The sequence below is a fragment of the Scyliorhinus torazame genome, chromosome 11 (genome assembly GCF_047496885.1).
Source record: "Scyliorhinus torazame isolate Kashiwa2021f chromosome 11, sScyTor2.1, whole genome shotgun sequence".
NCBI classification, from domain to species: domain Eukaryota; kingdom Metazoa; phylum Chordata; class Chondrichthyes; order Carcharhiniformes; family Scyliorhinidae; genus Scyliorhinus; species Scyliorhinus torazame.
The window spans coordinates 232,428,868-232,453,559 of record NC_092717.1 but is presented as its reverse complement, the minus strand read 5'-3'; the positions used below and the strand labels follow the sequence as shown (position 1 = coordinate 232,453,559).

Here is a 24,692-nt window from a genome sequence, read left to right as displayed (position 1 = left end):
TCCGCCTTAGCCACTCCCCCGGGAGTCAGTATAAGAACCTCTTCTGGGACAGCCCCCATTCTTTCTGGGGTCGTCTGTGTCGGGTAAGCCTCCCTTGTAGTATATTAAAGCCTGAGTTAAAGTCTCACATGTCTTTGTGGTTCTTGACGCTTAGCGCATCAATTTAATATACTGCAGTTATAATGGAGGCTGCTCTGAAACCCGACAAGCTCTCGCTCGACCCCCACGCTCCACGCGCGGATCACCTTTTCAACTGCTGGCTCCGGTGTTTCGAGGCCTACCTGGAAGCATCCTCCGCCTTCGCCAAAACGGACGCCGACCGACTCAATCTCCTGTGCTCACGGCTCGACTACGGGCTTTTCGACCTCATCACGGGAACAACGACCTACGCCGATGCCATCGTGAAGCTCAAAAGCCGGTATGCACGAACTGTTAATTCTATTTACGCCCGCCACCGCCTCGCCTCCCGGCACCAGCAGCCGGGTGAACCCCTATCCGTGTTTGTTCGGGACCTCCGTGCCCTCGCGCTCACCTGCAACGCGCCAGCAGTCTCCGCTGAGCAGAACACTGAGGCCCTGGCGCTTGATGCCTTTGTAGCTGGCATTGCTTCCGTCCCGATTCGCCAACTCCTTCTGACACAAACTACCCTGACTCTGGACATGGCAGTCACTATGGCAGAGGCCCAACAGGCAGCCTACGACAATAATGCGTCCTACACGCCTGCACAAACTTCCTATACGCCTGCCCACGCTCCCTACGTGGCCGCTACCTCCCAGCAACAACCACTGCAAGTCAGGGCCCACCCAGCCACTCCAGCAGTAAAAATGCCTGGGCCCCAGTGTTATTTTTGTGGCCAGGCAAAACACCCCAGGAAACGCTGCCCTGCTAGAGATGCTACCTGTTCAGCCTGTGGCAAGAAAGGCCACTTTGCAAACGTCTGCCGCTCCACTGCTGCCTCGGGGTCCAACGCCGCGGTCTGCTACTTCGGGGTGCCGCCGTCCTCCGTTCCCGGCTCGCTGTTCAACATGTGCGACGCAAGGGCGCCGCCATCTTTGATCATCCCCGGCCCGGCTCACTTCACTCCCGGTTCGCCGATCGTCACTTCCGGTTCGCCGATCGTCACTTCCGGTTCACCGATCGTCACTTCCGGTTCGCCGATCTTCGCTTCCGGTCCGTTGCCGATCGTCACTTCCGGTCCGTCGCCGATCGTCGCTTCCGGGTCCGCCCCGCCACCGAATTGCGTCACTTCCGGTCCACCGCCGATCGTCACTTCCGGTCCTGCGCACTGGACCAAAATGCTGCAAACAAAGGAGATGCAGCCACCAACAGCAACCTGGCCTCCAGCAGCAGCCTACGACGCCTGGGCGCCGCCACCTTCTCCCACAGGCCGCTCCTCGGATCCGGAACCCTTCTCCAACAGCTCCACCATCGCATCCATCGTCCTCGACCAGGACCGACCGCATCAGCTCGCCAGATCCACCATGGAGGTTCAGGTAAACTGTTTCACTGTCACCTGCCTCTTCGACAGCGGCAGCACGGAGAGCTTCCTCCACCCGGACACCGTGCGCCACTGCTCCCTCAAGGTACTACCCACGCGCAGGCATATTTTCATGGCCTCCAACTCCCAGTCGGCCGAGGTTTCGGGCTACTGCGTCGTCACCCTCTCAGTGAACGGCGTGGTGTTCCAGGATTTCAAATTCATGGTCCTCCCTCACCTCTGCGCCCCCGCGCTCCTCGGCCTGGACTTCCAATGCCACCTGCGCAGCCTCACCTTGCATTTTAACGGCCCCCTCCCCCCCCTCTCGGTCTCCAACCCCCAGTTCTTCCCTGATTCCCCCCCGGATCCCACCTGTAGTCTCTCCACGCTCAGGATCCCCCCCCCTTCACTGTTTGCTAATCTCACCCCCGACTGCAAGCCCGTGGCTACTAAAAGTCGGCGTTACAGTTTCGGGGACCGCCAATTCATTCGAGCGGAGATTAAGCGCCTTCTCTCGGAAAATATCATTGCTCCCAGCACCAGCCCCTGGCGAGCCCAAGTGGTGGTAGTCAAGTCTGGCGAGAAACACCGCATGGTCATTGACTACAGTCAGACCATCAACCGGTACACGCTGCTTGATGCGTATCCCCTGCCCCGCATATCTGACATGGTCAACCAGATTGCACAGTACCGGGTGTTCTCCACCATAGACTTGAAATCCGCCTACCACCAGCTCCCTATCCGCCCGGAGGACCGTAACTTCACGGCCTTCGAGGCGGACGGCCGCCTCTACCACTTCCTTAGGGTACCCTTTGGCGTCACCAATGGAGTCTCGGTCTTCCAACGGCAGATGGACCAAATGGTGGACCAGAACAGACTGCGGGCTACCTTCCCGTATCTGGACAACGTCACCATCTGCGGCCACAACCAGCAGGACCATGACGTCAACCTCACGAAATTCCTCCAAACTGCCAAACGCCTCAACCTCACGTACAACGAGGCAAAATGTGTTTTCGGCACCACCCGCCTCGCCATACTCGGCTACGTGGTGGAGAACGGTGTCCTCGGCCCCGATCCCGACCGTCTGCGCCCCCTTCTCGAACTCCCCATTCCCACCTGCCCCAAAGAACTGAGGCGATGCCTCGGACTCTTTGCCTACTATGCCCAGTGGGTGCCCGAGTACGCTGACAAGGCCCGACCCCTCCTCCGTTCCCCCTCATTCCCCCTCCCGCCCGAGGCCTGCCAGGCCTTCCACCTCCTAAAAACTACTATCGCCAGAGCCGCCATGCATGCGGTAGACGAGTCTGCACCATTCCAAGTCGAGAGCGATGCCTCCGACTTTGCCCTGGGTGCCACCCTCAACCAGGCGGGCAGGCCCATCGCCTTCTTTTCCCGCACACTCCAAGGCCCCGAGATCAGCCACTCCTCTGTTGAGAAGGAGGCACAAGCCACAGTGGAAGCCGTCCGGCACTGGAGGCACTACCTGGCCGGAAAACCATTTACCCTCGTTACTGACCAACGATCAGTTGCGTTCATGTTCGACAACAAACAACGAGGTAAAATCAAAAATGATAAGATATTACGGTGGAGGATCGAACTCTCCACCTACAATTATACTATCTTATACCGACCAGGTAAGCTCAATGATCCTCCTGATGCCCTGTCCCGTAGTACTTGTGCCAACGCACAGGATGACCGGCTGCGGGCACTACATAATGACCTCTGTCACCCGGGCGTCAGGCGGTTCTACCACTACATCAAGGGCCACAACCTACCCTTCTCAGTCGAGGAGGTCAAGGCCATGACTAGGGACTGCCAAGTCTGTGCGGAGTGCAAGCCGCAATTCTACAAGCCAGACAAGGCGCACCTAATCAAGGCCACCCGCCCCTTTGAACGTCTCAGCATTGACTTCAAAGGGCCCCTCCCCACCCACAACCGCAACACGTACTTCCTCAACGTCATCGACGAGTACTCGCGGTTCCCCTTCGCCATTCCCTGCCCCGACACGACCTCCGCCACCGTCATCAAAGCGTTGCACGACCTCTTCATGCTGTTCGGTTATCCCAATTACGTTCACAGTGACCGGGGCTCCTCCTTCATGAGCGAGGAGCTGCGTCGGTACCTGCTCGCCAGGGGCGTTGCCTCGAGCAGGACGACCAGCTACAACCCCCGGGGGAACGGACAGGTGGAGAGGGAGAACGCGACTGTTTGGAAGGCCGTGCTGCTAGCCCTCAAGTCCAAAGGCCTACCAGTCTCCCGTTGGCAGGAGGCCCTCCCGTCCGCACTCCACTCCATCCGGTCTCTTTTGTGTACTGCAACGAATGCTACCCCTCATGAGCGGATGTTTCTCTTCTCCAGGAGATCGGCATCCGTGACATCGCTTCCATCCTGGCTCCTGTCCCCGGGAGACGTCCTGCTCCGCAAGCACGTGCGGACCTCTAAGGCGGAGCCACTGGTGGAGAGAGTCCGTCTCCTCCACGCCAACCCACAGTACGCGTACATAGCGTACCCCGACGGGCGTGAGGAGACCGTCTCCATCAAGGACCTGGCCCCCTCTGGGGCCCCTGCCGCCCTCGCCCCGCAACCTCCACCCCACTCCCTCTCTGCTCCCGTCGATCCCTCGGCCTGTTACTACTCCGTGCCAGCCGCTGTCATCCCGCAGTTTCGCCTCGAGCCAGCCGAAGCGGTGGGGGAAGTCATGCCGCCTCGCGAACCAGCACCACCGACCGCACAGATACCGCCGGACACTACCTCAGCGCCGCAGCTCCGACGTTCAAAGAGATCGACCAAACCCATCGTTCGTCTCGACCTTTGACGACACGGAACCTCCTGATGGACTCTGTTCACTGCTCCGAATTTTCACACCGGACTTCCTTCTAAACAAGGGGTGAATGTGGTGATACACCACTGTACCTCCCTACCATTGTACATAGTATATAATAGTTGTGCGTAACGTGGCCCTGTAATACTGTGTATTGTACTGTAACTCTGCAGAGGTTCGGTCACTGGTAGGTAACCCGACCTGGCCACGGAGAGCTCCGCCTTAGCCACTCCCCCGGGAGTCAGTATAAGAACCTCTTCTGGGACAGCCCCCATTCTTTCTGGGGTCGTCTGTGTCGGGTAAGCCTCCCTTGTAGTATATTAAAGCCTGAGTTAAAGTCTCACATGTCTTTGTGGTTCTTGACGCTTAGCGCATCAATTTAATATACTACAGTTATAATGGAGGCTGCTCTGAAACCCGACAAGCTCTCGCTCGACCCCCACGCTCCACGCGCGGATCACCTTTTCAACTGCTGGCTCCGGTGTTTCGAGGCCTACCTGGAAGCATCCTCCGCCTTCGCCAAAACGGACGCCGACCGACTCAATCTCCTGTGCTCACGGCTCGACTACGGGCTTTTCGACCTCATCACGGGAACAACGACCTACGCCGATGCCATCGTGAAGCTCAAAAGCCGGTATGCACGAACTGTTAATTCTATTTACGCCCGCCACCGCCTCGCCTCCCGGCACCAGCAGCCGGGTGAACCCCTATCCGTGTTTGTTCGGGACCTCCGTGCCCTCGCGCTCACCTGCAACGCGCCAGCAGTCTCCGCTGAGCAGAACACTGAGGCCCTGGCGCTTGATGCCTTTGTAGCTGGCATTGCTTCCGTCCCGATTCGCCAACTCCTTCTGACACAAACTACCCTGACTCTGGACATGGCAGTCACTATGGCAGAGGCCCAACAGGCAGCCTACGACAATAATGCGTCCTACACGCCTGCACAAACTTCCTATACGCCTGCCCACGCTCCCTACGTGGCCGCTACCTCCCAGCAACAACCACTGCAAGTCAGGGCCCACCCAGCCACTCCAGCAGTAAAAATGCCTGGGCCCCAGTGTTATTTTTGTGGCCAGGCAAAACACCCCAGGAAACGCTGCCCTGCTAGAGATGCTACCTGTTCAGCCTGTGGCAAGAAAGGCCACTTTGCAAACGTCTGCCGCTCCACTGCTGCCTCGGGGTCCAACGCCGCGGTCTGCTACTTCGGGGTGCCGCCGTCCTCCGTTCCCGGCTCGCTGTTCAACATGTGCGACGCAAGGGCGCCGCCATCTTTGATCATCCCCGGCCCGGCTCACTTCACTCCCGGTTCGCCGATCGTCACTTCCGGTTCGCCGATCGTCACTTCCGGTTCACCGATCGTCACTTCCGGTTCGCCGATCTTCGCTTCCGGTCCGTTGCCGATCGTCACTTCCGGTCCGTCGCCGATCGTCGCTTCCGGGTCCGCCCCGCCACCGAATTGCGTCACTTCCGGTCCACCGCCGATCGTCACTTCCGGTCCTGCGCACTGGACCGAAATGCTGCAAACAAAGGAGATGCAGCCACCAACAGCAACCTGGCCTCCAGCAGCAGCCTACGACGCCTGGGCGCCGCCACCTTCTCCCACAGGCCGCTCCTCGGATCCGGAACCCTTCTCCAACAGCTCCACCATCGCATCCATCGTCCTCGACCAGGACCGACCGCATCAGCTCGCCAGATCCACCATGGAGGTTCAGGTAAACTGTTTCACTGTCACCTGCCTCTTCGACAGCGGCAGCACGGAGAGCTTCCTCCACCCGGACACCGTGCGCCACTGCTCCCTCAAGGTACTACCCACGCGCAGGCATATTTTCATGGCCTCCAACTCCCAGTCGGCCGAGGTTTCGGGCTACTGCGTCGTCACCCTCTCAGTGAACGGCGTGGTGTTCCAGGATTTCAAATTCATGGTCCTCCCTCACCTCTGCGCCCCCGCGCTCCTCGGCCTGGACTTCCAATGCCACCTGCGCAGCCTCACCTTGCATTTTAACGGCCCCCTCCCCCCCCTCTCGGTCTCCAACCCCCAGTTCTTCCCTGATTCCCCCCCGGATCCCACCTGTAGTCTCTCCACGCTCAGGATCCCCCCCCCTTCACTGTTTGCTAATCTCACCCCCGACTGCAAGCCCGTGGCTACTAAAAGTCGGCGTTACAGTTTTGGGGACCGCCAATTCATTCGAGCGGAGATTAAGCGCCTTCTCTCGGAAAATATCATTGCTCCCAGCACCAGCCCCTGGCGAGCCCAAGTGGTGGTAGTCAAGTCTGGCGAGAAACACCGCATGGTCATTGACTACAGTCAGACCATCAACCGGTACACGCTGCTTGATGCGTATCCCCTGCCCCGCATATCTGACATGGTCAACCAGATTGCACAGTACCGGGTGTTCTCCACCATAGACTTGAAATCCGCCTACCACCAGCTCCCTATCCGCCCGGAGGACCGTAACTTCACGGCCTTCGAGGCGGACGGCCGCCTCTACCACTTCCTTAGGGTACCCTTTGGCGTCACCAATGGAGTCTCGGTCTTCCAACGGCAGATGGACCAAATGGTGGACCAGAACAGACTGCGGGCTACCTTCCCGTATCTGGACAACGTCACCATCTGCGGCCACAACCAGCAGGACCATGACGTCAACCTCACGAAATTCCTCCAAACTGCCAAACGCCTCAACCTCACGTACAACGAGGCAAAATGTGTTTTCGGCACCACCCGCCTCGCCATACTCGGCTACGTGGTGGAGAACGGTGTCCTCGGCCCCGATCCCGACCGTCTGCGCCCCCTTCTCGAACTCCCCATTCCCACCTGCCCCAAAGAACTGAGGCGATGCCTCGGACTCTTTGCCTACTATGCCCAGTGGGTGCCCGAGTACGCTGACAAGGCCCGACCCCTCCTCCGTTCCCCCTCATTCCCCCTCCCGCCCGAGGCCTGCCAGGCCTTCCACCTCCTAAAAACTACTATCGCCAGAGCCGCCATGCATGCGGTAGACGAGTCTGCACCATTCCAAGTCGAGAGCGATGCCTCCGACTTTGCCCTGGGTGCCACCCTCAACCAGGCGGGCAGGCCCATCGCCTTCTTTTCCCGCACACTCCAAGGCCCCGAGATCAGCCACTCCTCTGTTGAGAAGGAGGCACAAGCCACAGTGGAAGCCGTCCGGCACTGGAGGCACTACCTGGCCGGAAAACCATTTACCCTCGTTACTGACCAACGATCAGTTGCGTTCATGTTCGACAACAAACAACGAGGTAAAATCAAAAATGATAAGATATTACGGTGGAGGATCGAACTCTCCACCTACAATTATACTATCTTATACCGACCAGGTAAGCTCAATGATCCTCCTGATGCCCTGTCCCGTAGTACTTGTGCCAACGCACAGGATGACCGGCTGCGGGCACTACATAATGACCTCTGTCACCCGGGCGTCAGGCGGTTCTACCACTACATCAAGGGCCACAACCTACCCTTCTCAGTCGAGGAGGTCAAGGCCATGACTAGGGACTGCCAAGTCTGTGCGGAGTGCAAGCCGCAATTCTACAAGCCAGACAAGGCGCACCTAATCAAGGCCACCCGCCCCTTTGAACGTCTCAGCATTGACTTCAAAGGGCCCCTCCCCACCCACAACCGCAACACGTACTTCCTCAACGTCATCGACGAGTACTCGCGGTTCCCCTTCGCCATTCCCTGCCCCGACACGACCTCCGCCACCGTCATCAAAGCGTTGCACGACCTCTTCATGCTGTTCGGTTATCCCAATTACGTTCACAGTGACCGGGGCTCCTCCTTCATGAGCGAGGAGCTGCGTCGGTACCTGCTCGCCAGGGGCGTTGCCTCGAGCAGGACGACCAGCTACAACCCCCGGGGAAACGGACAGGTGGAGAGGGAGAACGCGACTGTTTGGAAGGCCGTGCTGCTAGCCCTCAAGTCCAAAGGCCTACCAGTCTCCCGTTGGCAGGAGGCCCTCCCGTCCGCACTCCACTCCATCCGGTCTCTTTTGTGTACTGCAACGAATGCTACCCCTCATGAGCGGATGTTTCTCTTCTCCAGGAGATCGGCATCCGTGACATCGCTTCCATCCTGGCTCCTGTCCCCGGGAGACGTCCTGCTCCGCAAGCACGTGCGGACCTCTAAGGCGGAGCCACTGGTGGAGAGAGTCCGTCTCCTCCACGCCAACCCACAGTACGCGTACATAGCGTACCCCGACGGGCGTGAGGAGACCGTCTCCATCAAGGACCTGGCCCCCTCTGGGGCCCCTGCCGCCCTCGCCCCGCAACCTCCACCCCACTCCCTCTCTGCTCCCGTCGATCCCTCGGCCTGTTACTACTCCGTGCCAGCCGCTGTCATCCCGCAGTTTCGCCTCGAGCCAGCCGAAGCGGTGGGGGAAGTCATGCCGCCTCGCGAACCAGCACCACCGACCGCACAGATACCGCCGGACACTACCTCAGCGCCGCAGCTCCGACGTTCAAAGAGATCGACCAAACCCATCGTTCGTCTCGACCTTTGACGACACGGAACCTCCTGATGGACTCTGTTCACTGCTCCGAATTTTCACACCGGACTTCCTTCTAAACAAGGGGTGAATGTGGTGATACACCACTGTACCTCCCTACCATTGTACATAGTATATAATAGTTGTGCGTAACGTGGCCCTGTAATACTGTGTATTGTACTGTAACTCTGCAGAGGTTCGGTCACTGGTAGGTAACCCAACCTGGCCACGGAGAGCTCCGCCTTAGCCACTCCCCCGGGAGTCAGTATAAGAACCTCTTCTGGGACAGCCCCCATTCTTTCTGGGGTCGTCTGTGTCGGGTAAGCCTCCCTTGTAGTATATTAAAGCCTGAGTTAAAGTCTCACATGTCTTTGTGGTTCTTGACGCTTAGCGCATCAGACTGTAACATTATATTCTGCAGTCTCTCCTTCCTTCCCAGTGTATGGTATGTCTACAATACTTTTCACTGCATACTAATACATGTGACAATAATAAATCAAATCAAATCAAATGCCTTCCCATCACTATAGGCCTACTCCCAATTGTCCTGTCACTTTTACATTAAGTTGCTGCAATTTAAGTCTGCAATCTTTTGCTCAGGTAGGGGCTGGTTTAGCACAGGGCTTAACCACTGGCTTTTAAAGCAGACCAAGGCAGGCCAGCAGCACGGTTCAATTCCCGTACCAGCCTCCCCGAACAGGCGTCAGAATGTGGCAACTAGGGGCTTTTCACAGTAACTTCATTTTGAAGCCTACTTGTGACAATAAGCGATTTTCATTTCATTTTCTCATTTCAAATTATTCTCCTCTCCCAAGCTTGACTACTTCAATCATGACCCTACAGTAGCATCTACCCTGTCTCATTTGTTAATAACCACATATAATTCTTCAAACACCATCCTGTCTATGGTTTTCACTTCATTTTGCCTCTTTACAACAAGCAACATTTTGCATAGTTAATTTTTTTGCCTCAACGTATCTCTTCCCAGAGCACCTTTCACTCAGAGAATTATCTGATATCTCGGAAATTATTCTGCCTTTGATCAATGTTTCTGTTTGTTGGGTGTGAGTTGGTTATCCGTTGCAGGCAATAAGAAGAGGAATTATGCAACACTTTCCGTGGGATTCGGGCTGACTTCGGGCAGAGGATCAGAACAAGCCACGGTGCTGCCAGCCACTTCCCCAACCCCGCTCGTGAATTACGCGGAAAACTGGCCGGGGGCTTCTTCCACCTGTCCCTCACCCCCTGGCGGCTGCCAGTACAGGCACATCCGACAAGATTCCTGGTTTGTCCTTGGAATCCCTCCTGACAGATTGCTGAATGACCCAGTGGAATGTGTTGTCTGCTGAGAGACTACATCCTGGGCCCTCAGTTGCCCCACAGTTACCGAGGGATCAATTTTCGCTGAAAAGCAAGGCCTGGTGTTACCAGAGAGCCTCTCAGAGAGGCTGGCTGTCCAAACCAGAAAGACAAATTGATGCATTATCAATTACAATGGGCATAGTAGGAGAAAACCCCCAGGTATCGTTTCAGGGCCGTGGGGCAGTGGGTGGGGGAGTGGGAGTTCCATGAGGGGGCGCATGCGGTCGGGGTTGGGCCCTAGGACTCCATTTTCCACGACATAGCCAAGCGGTTGGTGCGGAACACGCATTTCTCCTTATTGTATAGGAGATTGGCGGTCTGGAGGAATTTTTGGAGGTTTGCGTCGTGGTCCTGCGGATCGTTGCCGCAGATGGTGATGTTATCTAGGTACAGGAAGGTGGCCCGCAGTCCATACCGATCAACCATTCGGTCCATCTCTCGCTGGAAGACCGAGACCCCTTGAATGATGCCGAAGGGAACCCTGAGAAAGTGATAGAGGCGGCCATCTGCTTCGAACGCAGTGTATTGGCGGTCCTCCGGGCGGATGGGGAGCTGGTGGTAGGCGGACTTCAGGTCCACTGTGGAAAAGACACGATACTGCGCAATCTGATTGACCATGTCAGATATGCGTGGGAGGGGGTACGCGTCGAGCTGCGTGTACCGGTTGATTGTCTGACTGTAGTCAATGACCATCCTGTGTTTCTCCCCAGTCTTTACTACTACCACTTGAGCTCTCCAGGGGCTGTTGCTGGCCTCAATGACCCCTTCCCGCAGAAGCCGTTGGACCTCCGACCTGATGACAGTCCTGTCCTGGGCACTGTACCATCTGCTCCTAGTGGCGATGGTTTTGCAATCCGGGGTGAGGTTCGCAAACAGGCAAGGTGGATCAACCTTAAGGGTCGTGAGGCCGCAAACAGTGAAGGGGGGTAGGGGTCCGCCGGATTTTAAGGTTAGACTTTGGAGATGGCACTGAAAATCCAGGCCGAGTAACAGGGCAGCGGAGAGGTGGGGGAGGATATAGAACCGGAAGTTGCTGAACTCTACACCCTGGACGGTTATGATCACGATGCAGTGCCCCCGGATTTCCACGGAATGGGATCCGGAGGCCAGGGAGATTTTCTGGGTGACAGGGTGTACCGTGAGGGAGCAGCTCCTTACCGTAGTGGGGTGGATGAAGCTCTCTGTGCTCCGGGAGTCAAAAAGGCAGGTCGTCTCGTGCCTATCAATCTTCACCGTCATTGACGCGGTCGCGTGGTTGCGGGGCCGGGACTAATCCAGGGTGATAGAGGCGAGCTGCAGCAGATGCTGGAAGGCCCCGGGCTGTTCAGCGATGGTGGAGGTAGCGGCAGGCGATGAATGGCCAGACAAGCAGGGGTCCTGAGACGCCGTCCAAAATGGCGCTGAAGATGGCGGCGCCCACAGGGCGCACATGGTGAGCGACACCAAAGATGGGGCCCCCACGGGCCACACGTGGCTTGCGGTGAAGAAGATGGCGGCGCCCACGGGCCGCACGTGGCTTGCGATGGGGAAAATGGCGGCACCCGTGAGTCGCACGTGTGGGGTGTAGGAACGCCGGGCTTGGAAACAGCGGTGACCGACCGGGCCTGGCAAACAGAAACAAAGTGTCCCTTCTTCCCACAACCGTTGCAGGTCGTGCTCCGCGCCGGGCAACACTGCCTGGGGTGTTTGTTTTGCCCACAAAAATAGCATTTGGGCCCCCCAGAGTTGGCCAGCTGCCGCGCGGCGCAGGCTTGCGGTGAGCTGCAGTCGGCAACTGGTGGGGCCCACGAGGGTGCCGCACGGTCGGGGGCGTAGGACTGGACGTTGCGGGAGGCCACTTCTAACGAAGTAGCGAGCTGCCTAGTTCCCGCACGATCAAGCGTACCCCCTTCCAGTAGCCGCTGGCGGACGTACGCAGACTTTATGCCCGTAACGTAAGCGTCTCGAGTTAAACGTTCAGTGTGCTGGACTGCCGAAACTGCCTGGCAGTCACAGGGCATGCCAGAAATCATCCAGAGACTCCCCGGGGAGTTGCTGTCTCTTGGCCAGGAGATGCCTGGCGTATACTTGATTGACTGGTCGAACGTAATGTCCCTTCAGGAGCTCCATCGCTTCGGAGTCAGTGGGTGCATCCCGGATGAGAGGAAAAATGTCAGGGCTCACCCATGAATAGAGGACTTGAAGCTTCTGTGAGTCTGAGGGTTCCTCAGCGGATGTTCGGAGGTAGCTTTCGAAACAGGCTTGCCAGTAGTCAAAGGCGGACGTAGTGTTGGCTGCCTGAGGGCTCAGCTGCAGGCGATCAGGCTTGATGCGGAGATCCATCGTTTAAAAAATCTTTGCTCAATAAATTGATGTACTATCAATTGCCACAAAGATGAGAGTAGTGGAATAATCGAGGCTTTATTGAGCAAAGGTGTTGTGCCTCCTGCAGCTGCTACCAGAATGGCTGCAGCATCGGTGAACACACACATTTATACCCCGCCTACTGGGCGGAGCCAGCAGGCAGGGATTTACCCATGTACCTCTACTATAGGGGCAGTGCCATAATACATGTAATACAACTAGTGGTGACTACCACACAAATGCCGGCAAGCGAACCCTGCCGAGTGAGCTTGCGAGCTCCCGAGGGAGGTGGTCCCTCATTTAAAACGACTCAGATCGAGCGACCTGATATCAGGAAGGCAGGAACCTACCAAAAGCCGGGACTCCCCTGTCCCTTCTCCTGACCCTTCCCCTCACCCTTAGCCAGTGTCCCCCTCCCCGGAGCGCTCACTCGTCTGTGGCCTGGGTCTCTGAACAATCCCACGCCTCTCCCTGGATGGTATACTGATGGCAGCCACCGCTCCCAGCGGCATTATCGGCAATGAAAAGCTGCCCGACTCTGGTTGGCTCTCAGCAGGACCGTGTTCTGCCCATGGGAGCCTGAATGGCCAGGAAGGCCTGCTACTGCCCAGTTGGTTTTTCCTCAAAGCGGGAAATACGGGATGCCCGCCAGCTCTACAACCAGCGGGCAAAAAACCCTGTCGTCAAGGTTAAATCCCGCCCAAAGTTGCAGATCCCAAATATTAACTCTGCTTCTCTCTCCGCAGATGTTGCCTGATTTTCTGGTGATAAATGCAAGAGAGTCACTGAAAAATCCAGTGATGAATCCAATGATGAATCCAGTGAGGAGAGATCCCTTCTACCCAAAGGGTGGTTGGAATATGGAGCCTGTTGTTTCATGGAGGAGCGGAGGTGCATAGCGGGAGAGATTAGAAATACCCATGAAGGAGAAAGGAATAAAAGGATGTGCTGTGAAGGTGAGATGGCATGGAGTGAGCACGGTAGCATTGTGGATAGCACAATTGCTTCACAGCTCCAGGGCCCCAGATTCGATTCCGGCTTGGGTCACTGTCTGTGCAGAGTCTGCACATCCTCCCCGTGTGTGCGTGGGTTTCCTCCGGGTGCTCCGGTTTCCTCCCACAGTCCAAAGATGTGCAGGTTAGGTGGATTGGCCATGATAAATTGCCCTTAGTGTCCAAAATTGCCCTTAGTGTTGGGTGGGGTTACTGGGTTATGGGGATAGGGTGGAGGTGTTGACCTTGGTTAGGGGGCTCTTTCCAAGAGCCGGTGCAGACTCGATGGGCCGAATGGCCTCCTTCTGCACTGTAAATTCCATGATGAAAGCTCATGTGGAGCAGAAAATCAAACATACAGCAGCTGTTCTGAATGGCTTGTTTGAGCCCAGGTCTAAAATCTAAAGTAACTTGTGAGTCCTGTCACATCAGAATATTATAATAAACCGGTGCTTCACCATCACTGTTGTCAGATCGATGCTGTGGAACACGGCACAATCCGGTGACTTTATGAGCAGAACCATTTGAAGAGGCAAAATCACACTTTTAGTCCTTTTTCTCAAGGGCTGAGACTTGTCACTTTTAACATGCACATCAGTTTAACGAGCTGTCATTTTGCGGTTGAAAATATGACTTGGTTTGCTTCAATACTATGGCTTGATCTTTTCTTGACAACAACTTGGATTTATATAGCTCTCTGGGAGTAATGAAGTGTGCCAAGGCACTTCACAAAAGTATAATCAGACAAATTCAGGCTGCATCAGATGTTGGGTCAGGATGGTTAAAAGCTCGGTCAAAGTGGCGGAGAGCAGGGGAGAAAAGTGAAGTGGTCATAATGGGCTGGACTGTCCGTTTCTGAGACGAAGTGCTGATGCCTGGCAGGATTAGTGGAGTTAAATAAAAGCAAAACTGGCGCTGCACCTGGACCGGTTCAGCGATTGTTAAAGGGGCTAGAACCGGGACCAGGTGGAACACGATTGATTGCAATGAGAAACGGTGCTGGATGCATCGGGTTCAGGATTGACACTCGGGAGGCTGACAAGCTGCAGCCGCAGATACGCACTGCACTCCCCACACGCAACAGCCCAGTCAACAAGATGGCAGCAAGACGAGTGGCACCGAGGTTCACAGATGCCGAACTGGGGGACTTGCTAGACGCCGTGGAGGGGAGCAGACCACCCTGTACCCTGGGTTAGGAAGGAGGCTGCCAGCCACCGCTGTTCGCCGGGCCTGGACACAGGCGGCAGATGTAAGGTGGGTGAACTTAAGGCATGGATCGGTACTTGGGACTACGATGTGGTGGCCATCGCGGAAACTTGGATAGAAGAGGGGCAGAAATGGTTGTTGGAGGTCCCTGGTTATAGATGTTTCAATAAGATTAGGGAGGGTGGTAAAAGAGGTGGGGGGGTGGCATTATTAATTAGAGATAGTATAACAGCTGCAGAAAGGCAGTTCGAGGAGTATCAGCCTACTGAGGTAGTATGGGTTGAAGTCAGAAATAGGAAAGGAGCAGTCACCTTGTTAGGAGTTTTCTATAGGCCCCCCAATAGTAGCAGAGATGTGGAGGAACAGATTGGGAAACAGATTTTGGAAAGGTGCAGAAGTCATAGGGTAGTAGTCATGGGCGACTTTAACTTCCCAAATATTGAGTGGAAACTCTTTAGATCAAATAGTTTGGATGGGGTGGTGTTTGTGCAGTGTGTCCAGGAAGCTTTTCTAACGCAGTATGTAGATTGTCCGACCAGAGGAGGGGCAATATTGGATTTAGTACTGGGTAATGAGCCAGGGCAAGTGATAGATTTGTTAGTGGGGGAGCATTTTGGAGATAGTGACCACAATTCTGTGACTTTCACTTTAGTAATGGAGAGGGATAGGTACGTGCAACAGGGCAAGGTTTACAATTGGGGGAAGGGTAAATACGATGTTGTCAGACAAGAATTGAAGTGCATAAGTTGGGAACATAGGCTGGCAGGGAAGGACACAAATGAAATGTGGAACTTGTTCAAGGAACAGGTGCTACGTGTCCTTGATATGTATGTCCCTGTCAGGCAGGGAAGAGATGGTCGAGTGAGGGAACCATGGTTGACAAGAGAGGTTGAATGTCTTGTTAAGAGGAAAAAGGTGACTTATGTAAGGCTGAGGAAACAAGGTTCAGACAGGGCATTGGAGGGATACAAGATAGCCAGGAGGGAACTGAAGAAAGGGATTAGGAGAGCTAAGAGAGGGCATGAACAATCTTTGGCGGGTAGGATCAAGGAAAACCCCAAGGCCTTTTACACATATGTGAGAAATATGAGAATGACTAGAGCGAGGGTAGGTCCGATCAAGGACAGTAGCGGGAGATTGTGTATTGAGTCTGAAGAGATAGGAGAGGTCTTGAACGAGTACTTTTCTTCTGTATTTACAAATGAGAGGGGCGATATTGTTGGAGAGGACAGTGTGAAACAGATTGGTAAGCTCGAGGAAATACTTGTTAGGAAGGAAGATGTGTTGGGCATTTTGAAAAACTTGAGGATAGACAAGTCCCCCGGGCCTGACGGGATATATCCAAGGATTCTATGGGAAGCAAGAGATGAAATTGCAGAGCCGTTGGCAATGATCTTTTCGTCCTCACTGTCAACAGGGGTGGTACCAGGGGATTGGAGAGTGGTGAATGTCGTGCCCCTGTTCAAAAAAGGGACTAGGGATAACCCTGGGAATTACAGGCCAGTTAGTCTTACTTCGGTGGTAGGCAAAGTAATGGAAAGGGTACTGAAGGATAGGATTTCTGAGCATCTGGAAAGACACTGCTTGATTAGGGATAGTCAGCACGGATTTGTGAGGGGTAGGTCTTGCCTTACAAATCTTATTGAATTCTTTGAGGAGGTGACCAAGCATGTGGATGAAGGTAAAGCAGTGGATGTAGTGTACATGGATTTTAGTAAGGCATTTGATAAAGTTCCCCATGGTAGGCTTATGCAGAAAGTAAGGAGGCATGGGATAGTGGGAAATTTGGCCAGTTGGATAACGAACTGGCTAACCGATAGAAGTCAGAGAGTGGTGGTGGATGGCAAATATTCAGCCTGGATCCCAGTTACCAGTGGCATACCGCAGGGATCAGTTCTGGGTCCTCTGCTGTTTGTGATTTTCATTAATGACTTGGATGAGGGAGTTGAAGGGTGGGTCAGTAAATTTGCAGATGATACGAAGATTGGTGGAGTTGTGGATAGTAAGGAGGGCTGTTGTCGGCTGCAAAGAGACATAGATAGGATGCAGAGCTGGGCTGAGAAGTGGCAGATGGAGTTTAACCCTGAAAAGTGTGAGGTTGTCCATTTTGGAAGGACAAATATGAATGCGGAATACAGGGTTAGAGTTCTTGGCAATGTGGAGGAGCAGAGAGATCTTGGGGTCTATGTTCATACATCTTTGAAAGTTGCCACTCAAGTGGATAGAGCTGTGAAGAAGGCCTATGGTGTGCTCGCGTTCATTAACAGAGGGATTGAATTTAAGAGCCGTGAGGTGATGATGCAGCTGTACAAAACTTTGGTAAGGCCACATTTGGAGTACTGTGTACAGTTCTGGTCGCCTCATTTTAGGAAGGATGTGGAAGCTTTGGAAAAGGTGCAAAGAAGATTTACCAGGATGTTGCCTGGAATGGAGAGTAGGTCTTACGAGGAAAGGTTGAGGGTGCTAGGCCTTTTCTCATTAGAACGGAGAAGGATGAGGGGCGACTTGATAGAGGTTTATAAGATGATCAGGGGAATAGATAGAGTAGACAGTCAGAGACTTTTTCCCCGGGTGGAACAAACCATTACAAGGGGACATAAATTTAAGGTGAAAGGTGGAAGATATAGGAGGGATATCAGAGGTAGGTTCTTTACCCAGAGAGTAGTGGGGGCATGGAATGCACTGCCTGTGGAAGTAGTTGAGTCGGAAACATTAGGGACCTTCAAGCAGCTATTGGATAGGTACATGGATTACGGTTAAATGATATAGTGTAGATTTATTTGTTCTCAAGGGCAGCACGGTAGCATTGTGGATAGCACAATTGCTTCACAGCTCCAGGGTCCCAGGTTCGATTCCGGCTTGGGTCACTGACTGTGCGGAGTCTGCACGTCCTCCCCGTGTCTGCGTGGGTTTCCTCCGGGTGCTCCGGTTTCCTCCCACAATCCAAAGATGTGCAGGTTAGGTGAATTGGCCAATGATAAATTGCCCTTAATGTCCAAATTGACCTTGGTGTTGGGTGAAGGTGTTGAGTTTGGGTAGGGTGCTCTTTCCAAGAGCCGGTGCAGACTCAAAGGGCCGAATGGCCTCCTTCTGCACTGTAAATTCAATGATAATCTATGATTAATCTAGGACAAAGGTTCGGCACAACATCGTGGGCCGAAGGACCTGTTCTGTGCTGTATTTTCTATGTCTTCAGTTCCGTGGGCAATAACGTCAGGATCAGGCAGCAGTGCCGAAAGAAACTGCACGACCTCCTCAAGGTGGCCAGGGTGAGCAGGCAGCATTGCGGCCCCCAGCACCAACCCCCCGTCCCACACACCCATGACACGATCCCTCCCCCCTCCCCCCCCACACAGGTGGGCGAATCCCCACCCTGCACCCATACCGGCTGCCATGGTCGGGTGCCCTGGCCACTGAAAACACCAGCTACCCACCCCTGGGTTGCATGCTCAGACTGTCTAACGTGCGCTTTCTGTTCTCGCCCCCCCCCCCCCACCACTGCCCCTGCAAGAGAAGGCCACTCACAACCGCCGAGAGCGGCAGAAGACCGGAGGGGGACCGCTGGACCTGCGGCCCCTCACCTCAGCAGAACAGGGCGCTCGGAACGTGGTCAGAGGGCCTGCAGAAAGGACAGTCGCCGAGGCAGGGGTTGGCTTCGGTCAAGGAAGCGAGACTCCACTCGGCTGGGTTCCCCACAGCACTTGTGTCACCCACCCCACCATCACCACGACTCCCACATCCACCACCACACCCACCAGCACCTCCGACCCAACGGCAACCACAACCCCAGGTGACAAGCAGCGGCAATGAAGGCACCGACATGGCCAGGAGCCATGGAGCCGCATCCCGTCACACCCTGGAGCTCGAGTCCGGGGAAGACACCAACTTCCCGGCACAGCTGTCTCCAACACCCTCCACCATCCCAGAGACACTCACCTCGGTTGGGCACTTTAGTGAAGAGGCTCCTGGGACACTGTCTGGTGCACACACACAGGCGCCGGTACAGCAGGGGGAGGTGTGAACTCCCGAGGGGGCGGACGGTCGGAGTAGAGGAAGAATCAGGGACTAGCTGTCGTCCAGACTGGTTTCGAGCTTCTGGAACGGACAGTCCCATCGGGGAGTTGCAGTCGCAGAGCCAGTGACTACATAAGGGATTGGCGGCGAGCATCTAGCACCTGCAGGTGCAGTTGGAGGAGTCAAACCGTGGCCAGGAGCAGGAGGTGGTGCCGGCAATGCGTGCCACCCAGGCCAACACAACACAGGTGGCGTCCGTGGCGGAGGCCTTGGGGGAGAAAGGTTTCGGCCATGGGTCAACATGTTCAAGGCCTGGGGCAATGTGCAGGTGGTGGCTGAACACCAGGGCAGGGCTGCCCTATCTCAGGCAGCCATTTACCAGAGCCACCTGGACATTGCAGCGGCGCTCCAGAGCATGGCCCAGTCACAGCAGGCCATGGCTGAGAGCGGCAGCTCCATTGCCCAGGCGCTGGCCGACGTGCCACAGACACAGAGGGAGGTGGCCCAGTCCCTGAGGGAGGTGGCCCAGTCCCAGAGGGAGGTGCCCCAGTCCCAGAGGGAGGTGCCCCAGTCCCAGAGGGAGGTGCCCCAGTCCCAGAGGGAGGTGGCGCAGTCCCAGAGGGAGATGGCGCAGTCACTGGTTGACGTGGACAGGCTCAGAAGGTGGTGGCACAATCACAGTGTGATTGGACCCTCTCCCAGTGGTCCATGGCCGCGAGCGTGCGGACCCTGGGTTCAGACCAGGACGGGCCTCCAGGACTGGCAGCTCCAGATGGCGGGGAAGCATCAAGGGATAACGCCGCTTACATCCCCATCCCATGGAGTAGCCCGGGGGCTATTGGGTACCTCAAGGGAGAAGGGGGTAATGGGGCCCATGCTGGTGACTCCCGCAGCACCTCGGACTCCTCCCTGCTGTCCGTGGTGCATCACATGCGCAGTAGGCTGCCTCCTGTTCTTCTGGGGGAGGCTCCACTGCTGCAGGGTCCCCCTCCTTGAGCAGCTGCATCTCGTACAGCCTCAGTGCATCCCCCAGGGCTGCGGCAACTAAGAGGAAGGCCACAATTCCTGGTTGAATTCCAATATCCCTTGTTTACAGAGGGTAAAGGGCCGACATGTTAGCATGGTGCGTCTCCCCGTGCCCAACCAGGTCCGACGGGCTACAGGGTGGCCCCGATTGGCACTGTAGATCCTGACCCCCCCCCACCCGCCTTGTAGGTGCTACCATGGGCGTTGCCCTTGGTGAGCCATGTGATATCCAGCCAGCGGGTGGCAGCCGGTTGGAGGGGTGGTATAGCGGAGGGTGGGATGAAGTGGTGGTGGGGTGGAGGGGTGGGGTGTGGGGGTGGAGGGGTGGGGGCACCCATACGGTTGGTGGCACTCTGCACTACCAGGGGCCATGGTGGGCGGTCAGTGGGTGCGCAGCAAGATGGCTGCCTTGCAGGCCGCAGTAATGGCGTCGGTCCCTGGTCCAGGGGCGGGTCACCCCATCTAATGTCAGGGCCGGAAGCCCACGGTCGTGCCTCCGCATCACCTACCTCCTCGCTCCTCCTCAGCAGCCACGCTGCCTGTTTCACGATTTTTGAAAGCACAAGTGAACCTGGCCGTCGGGAATACCCCCTGGTGGAGGCGGAGAATCGCGAAGGCCGCAGAGAATACCGGTTCAGGCCCGCTAACGGCATTTACTGTACGTGTGGAGTGGAACGCATTGACCCCGCTTTCGAGGCACCGGGGAATTGCGGTTTGGCGTGAACACGGCGTCGGCCACGATTTCGGCATCTCCAACCAATCACCTTTCCCGATGGAGAATCCTGGCCAATATATATCCTTGGGCCGCTGTGAAAATGCAGATCTGGGCCTTCGCTCACAGGCCGTGATTCTGCGGCCGCCCCTGGCCTTTTCTGTCGGCGGAGCTTGCTCGCAATTGGCCTCCTGTAGAATTGTCTGGTCCTGCCGAAGGCGATGTCCGTTTGCGTTGTTCCCCGGCCGTGCGGCTGGGAATCGCCTTCTGGTGCCTTCGTCGGAAGGGGCCGGAAAATCCCGGCCACAGTTTTGACACCTTCTGCCTCTTTCCAATAGGCTTCTCTTTGCGATATCGGCTGAATGAATCCCGTGTCGTTCCTGCTTGTGTGTTTCAAAGAGAAAAGAAGGTTTTGGTCTTTCTCCCAATGAGGCCTCTCTCTACAGATCAGCCGTCACATCAGCTTAAAGCAAAATCTTTTCCTGGTCTTTCCTCTGCAGCGATTCTTCAGCCATGTTCGTTTTGTTCCCATCGATTGATCTCTCTTGACGTTTTCTCGCAAAATTGGACTGTCAACTTCCATGACTTCTACATCTTTCACAAGTTGTTACATGAACAAATATGAGAGTAGCTGACAAGTTAGTTCCATGTCATTGGGCTGGATTCTCCGATTTGCTGACTAGGTGCTGACGCCGGTGTGGCAACAGTGCCGTTTTATGCCAGAAAAAAAGGCGCAATAGCTGTACCGATTCTGGGACCATTGGGGGGCAAGCAGCCATGCCAGGTAAAGCTCCCGGCTCCCATGCCAAAAACGGCTCCAGTATGGCCAGGAGAATGGCGCTGGTTGCGCGTGGACCTGGCCTGCCAAATAATGAGCCCTAGTAAACCCCCTTGCCACCCCTGGGCCACTCCCCACCAGTCCTCGCAACCCTCGCTGAAGACGGCTACCCGGCCAGCGGCACGGCTCCCCCCCCTCCCCCCCCCCCCCCCCCCCCCGACTGTGACGCCGCTGGACACAACCCGCAGCGGGTTCCGCAAAAAGAATCACCATGAGTGTTCCGCGCCATCGGCAACTCGGCCCATTCGGGTAGGAGCATTGAGGGAGGGCCTCAGGTGATGTCCTGAGGCCGTCCCGATGGCGTGCCCAGTTCTCCTTTAGTACGCCATTTTTGAGGGGGCGGAGCATCGCAAAAGCCGCATCACCCCCAATTTTGTCGCAAACAGGGATTCTCCGGCCGATCGCCAGACACAATTTTGGCATCGCCGACTGCAGACTCCCACCCATTGTCTTTACACTGGTAACCTTTAGGAACGAATGAGTGGTCACCTTTACCATCAGTTTTCAGATTCCCCGCAAGGGTGTTAAATTTGCGAAAGCTTCAAATGAGGGTTCACACGCAAGTCGCAATAAACCCTAAGGATTAGTTGGTCTCATCATCATTGGCTGATTGTGATATCAGTCCCATTATCCTAGATCAAATCCCCAGAGGTTAAGAGGCTACTTTTCCCATGTCAGCAAACAGTTGAAGTTAATTCACTTAACTCCAGCTAAAGGGTTCTGTGGAAAAAATGTATAATTTTGTGGGATTTTTTTAAGGTTAAATAGCTAGAAGCCAGAACAGTAGAATCATAGAATCATAGTGCAGATGCCATCCGGACCCATCGAGTCAGCTCCGACCCTCCGAAACAGACGAGGCCCGTGCCCCTGCCCCATCGCCGTAACCCCACCTAACCTTTGGACACTAATGGGCAATTTAGCATGGCCAATGCTAACCCACAATAGGGTGCAGACATGGTCCTGTATTGTCCTGTTTAGTGAGTTTCCACTCTGTTGTCCTATTGTAGAAAACTGTTGAGTGGAATATCGGTACTTACCGGGAAAAATAGACCATTAAAACCATGCAACCTGTCACCCTGGACTAACTCTGAAGTGTATTGGAACATAAGGACATGTATGATAGGAACAGGAGTAGGCCATTTAATCCTTTGAGTCTTCTTCAACATTGAGAACAAACAAGACCAATCTTCTCCACCTATCCACACCATTCCATAGCCTTTCATTTCGTTAATAATCAATAATCTATTAGCCTCTGTCTTGAATCATATTCAACGATGGAGCATCCACAACCCTTGGGGGGGGGGGGAAGAAAATTCCAAAGATTCACAACAATTCGAGTGGCGAAATTTCTCTGCATCGCTGTCCTAAACGGTCAACTACTTATTCTGAGATCGTGACCATGGCCACAGTTTAGCGGCTGTGTCAGTCGCGGCTGCAATTCCCGTGATGGCCGTAAATCTTCCTAATTACCATTTTATCTCACTAGCGGACATCATAATCTATCGTCCGCCCTGGTTGCATCTTCCCACCCAGCCCCAAATTCTGCTGCTCTTGAAAGATGGAAACCTGGCACCCTGACGTCGGAGAGGGAGTTTGGAGGTGAGTGTGCATGTCACCACTATCCTCCAGGAGCCCAAGGGGAGGGAAGACACTGGACAGCTCTGGAGGGTGGGGTGGCGGGGGCGGGGGGGGGGCACTTTAAAAAAATTCTCCCCCCCCCCCCCACGGATCCAACAATTCTGATCTAGATCAAGCAATCGAGGCCATTGCGATTCACTCCAGTCTTTGTGCCATAAATACTACGTATCCAAACTTTGGGAATATTGCGGCATGTATTTTTAAAAATTCATTCAGAGGGTAGTGGATCTGTGGAATTCTTTACCACAGAGAGCTGTAGAGGCTGGGCCGTTAAGTATGTTCAAGGCTGAGACAGACAGATTTTTAACCAGTAAGGGAATCAATGGTTATGAGGATAAGACGGGAAAATGGAGTTAAGGATTATCATGTAGATCAGTAATAACCTCTCATTGAATGGCAGAGCAGACTCGATGGGTGATTGGCCCACTTCTGCTCTTCACTGGCTGTGCCCATCCCAAATTGCCCTTGAACTGATGGCTTCCTCGGCAATTTTACAAGGCATTTCAGAGTCAACTTCTTTGTTGTGGGTCTGGACTCACATGGGCCAGACCAGGTAAGGACGGCAGATTTCCCTCCCTAAAGGACATTAGGGAACCAGATGGTTTTTAATGACAATCGGCAATGGTTACATGGTCATCATTAGACCTTCAATTCCATATTTTTATTGGATTAGCATTTCACCTCTGGCCCCTGGATTAGTCGTCTCATGGCAATACCACTGCCACCTTCAAAGATTCTTCAATAAACTATTTCTCCACAACTACCCTGCCAAACCACTGAAAATGCAATGTTTCAATTCAATCACGTCTCATTCTTCTAATCTCTGTGATGGATGTAGGATTTTTTAAAATATAGATCTGGGGCAGTAATATTATTAAAAGCCTAGGTTAAGGTATATATTTTCCTATTGCGGTGATATATTTTAAAAACCTCGTTTAATACTCATGCAGATTCTGTGACTGCTAAAAGTGCAATTAAGATGCCGTAAAAGACAGATAATCATTGATTCTAAGCATTTAATTGTTTATCTATATAGTGCTATTGAACTTTTGTTTCAAGGAAATTCCCTGGCGGTAGATAAATTGTGACACTGTGTTTAGATTTAGGGAAGCAGGTCATGGGATCTGAATGGGATAAAGATGATGTAATTAATGGAAGGAGCCAGGTCTGTAGCAGACAGTTTAGCTTTTAATCTGCCAAAGACAGCAGGACTTGCAGCTTGTATCTGAAAGGGTCTCTTATTTGCTGTAAGCAACTCTCTTCCCAGAGGAGAGCAAGAATCCCTGTGTTTATTAATTTATAAGTGGCTTTTGGCCTATAATGGGCTGTGTTTGATTGAAGATGGAGAAGGTATAAGTTAGTAGTAAAGTGTGTCATTTTATTTTAAGAGGTTTTAAAAAAAATAAAATTGCCCAATTCATTTTTTCCAATTAAGGGGCAATTTAGCGTAGCCAATCCACCTACACTGCACATCTTTTGGGTTGTGGAGGCGAAACCCACGTAAACATGGGGAGAATTTGCAAACTCCACACGGACAGTGACCCAGAGCCAGGATCGAACCTGGGACCTCGGCGCCGTGAGGCGGCAGTGCTAACCACTGTGCCACCGTACTGCCCTGTTTTAAGAGGTGTTTAACTGTTAATTGAAATGTTATTTTCGGTGATGTTAACATGTTTAATCCTGTGTTAAGAATAAAGTTTGTTTTAATATAAAAGATACCTATTGGTCAGTATTGGGGTGAAGTATTCTTTCCTCACAGTTTTACAAATT

General features: G+C 54.3%; 1 protein-coding gene and 1 long non-coding RNA gene across 2 annotated transcripts in view; one reads left to right on the top strand and one right to left on the bottom strand.

The window, feature by feature from the left end:
* LOC140385853 (uncharacterized) overlaps positions 1-24,692 on the bottom strand; it is an 89,364-nt gene that overhangs the window by 9,548 nt on the left and 55,124 nt on the right. The gene's annotated exons all lie outside the window — the stretch shown is intronic.
* LOC140386072 (uncharacterized) lies at positions 1,339-13,395 on the top strand. Its single transcript, XM_072468651.1, has 3 exons — positions 1,339-1,493; positions 3,836-7,432; positions 13,243-13,395. Exons 2-3 carry the CDS (start codon positions 4,697-4,699, stop codon positions 13,393-13,395), a joined length of 2,889 nt encoding a protein of 962 aa, XP_072324752.1. The 5' UTR covers positions 1,339-1,493; positions 3,836-4,696.

Bases quoted from the DNA above. Each gene is read 5' to 3' on its own strand.
- LOC140386072 (XM_072468651.1), top strand. From the start codon at position 4,697: ATGGAGGCTGCTCTGAAACCCGACAAGCTCTCGCTCGACCCCCACGCT. The intron at 7,433-13,242 runs GCACAAGCCACA...CTCTCTCCGCAG, and splicing joins ACTCCTCTGTTGAGAAGGAG to ATGTTGCCTGATTTTCTGGT.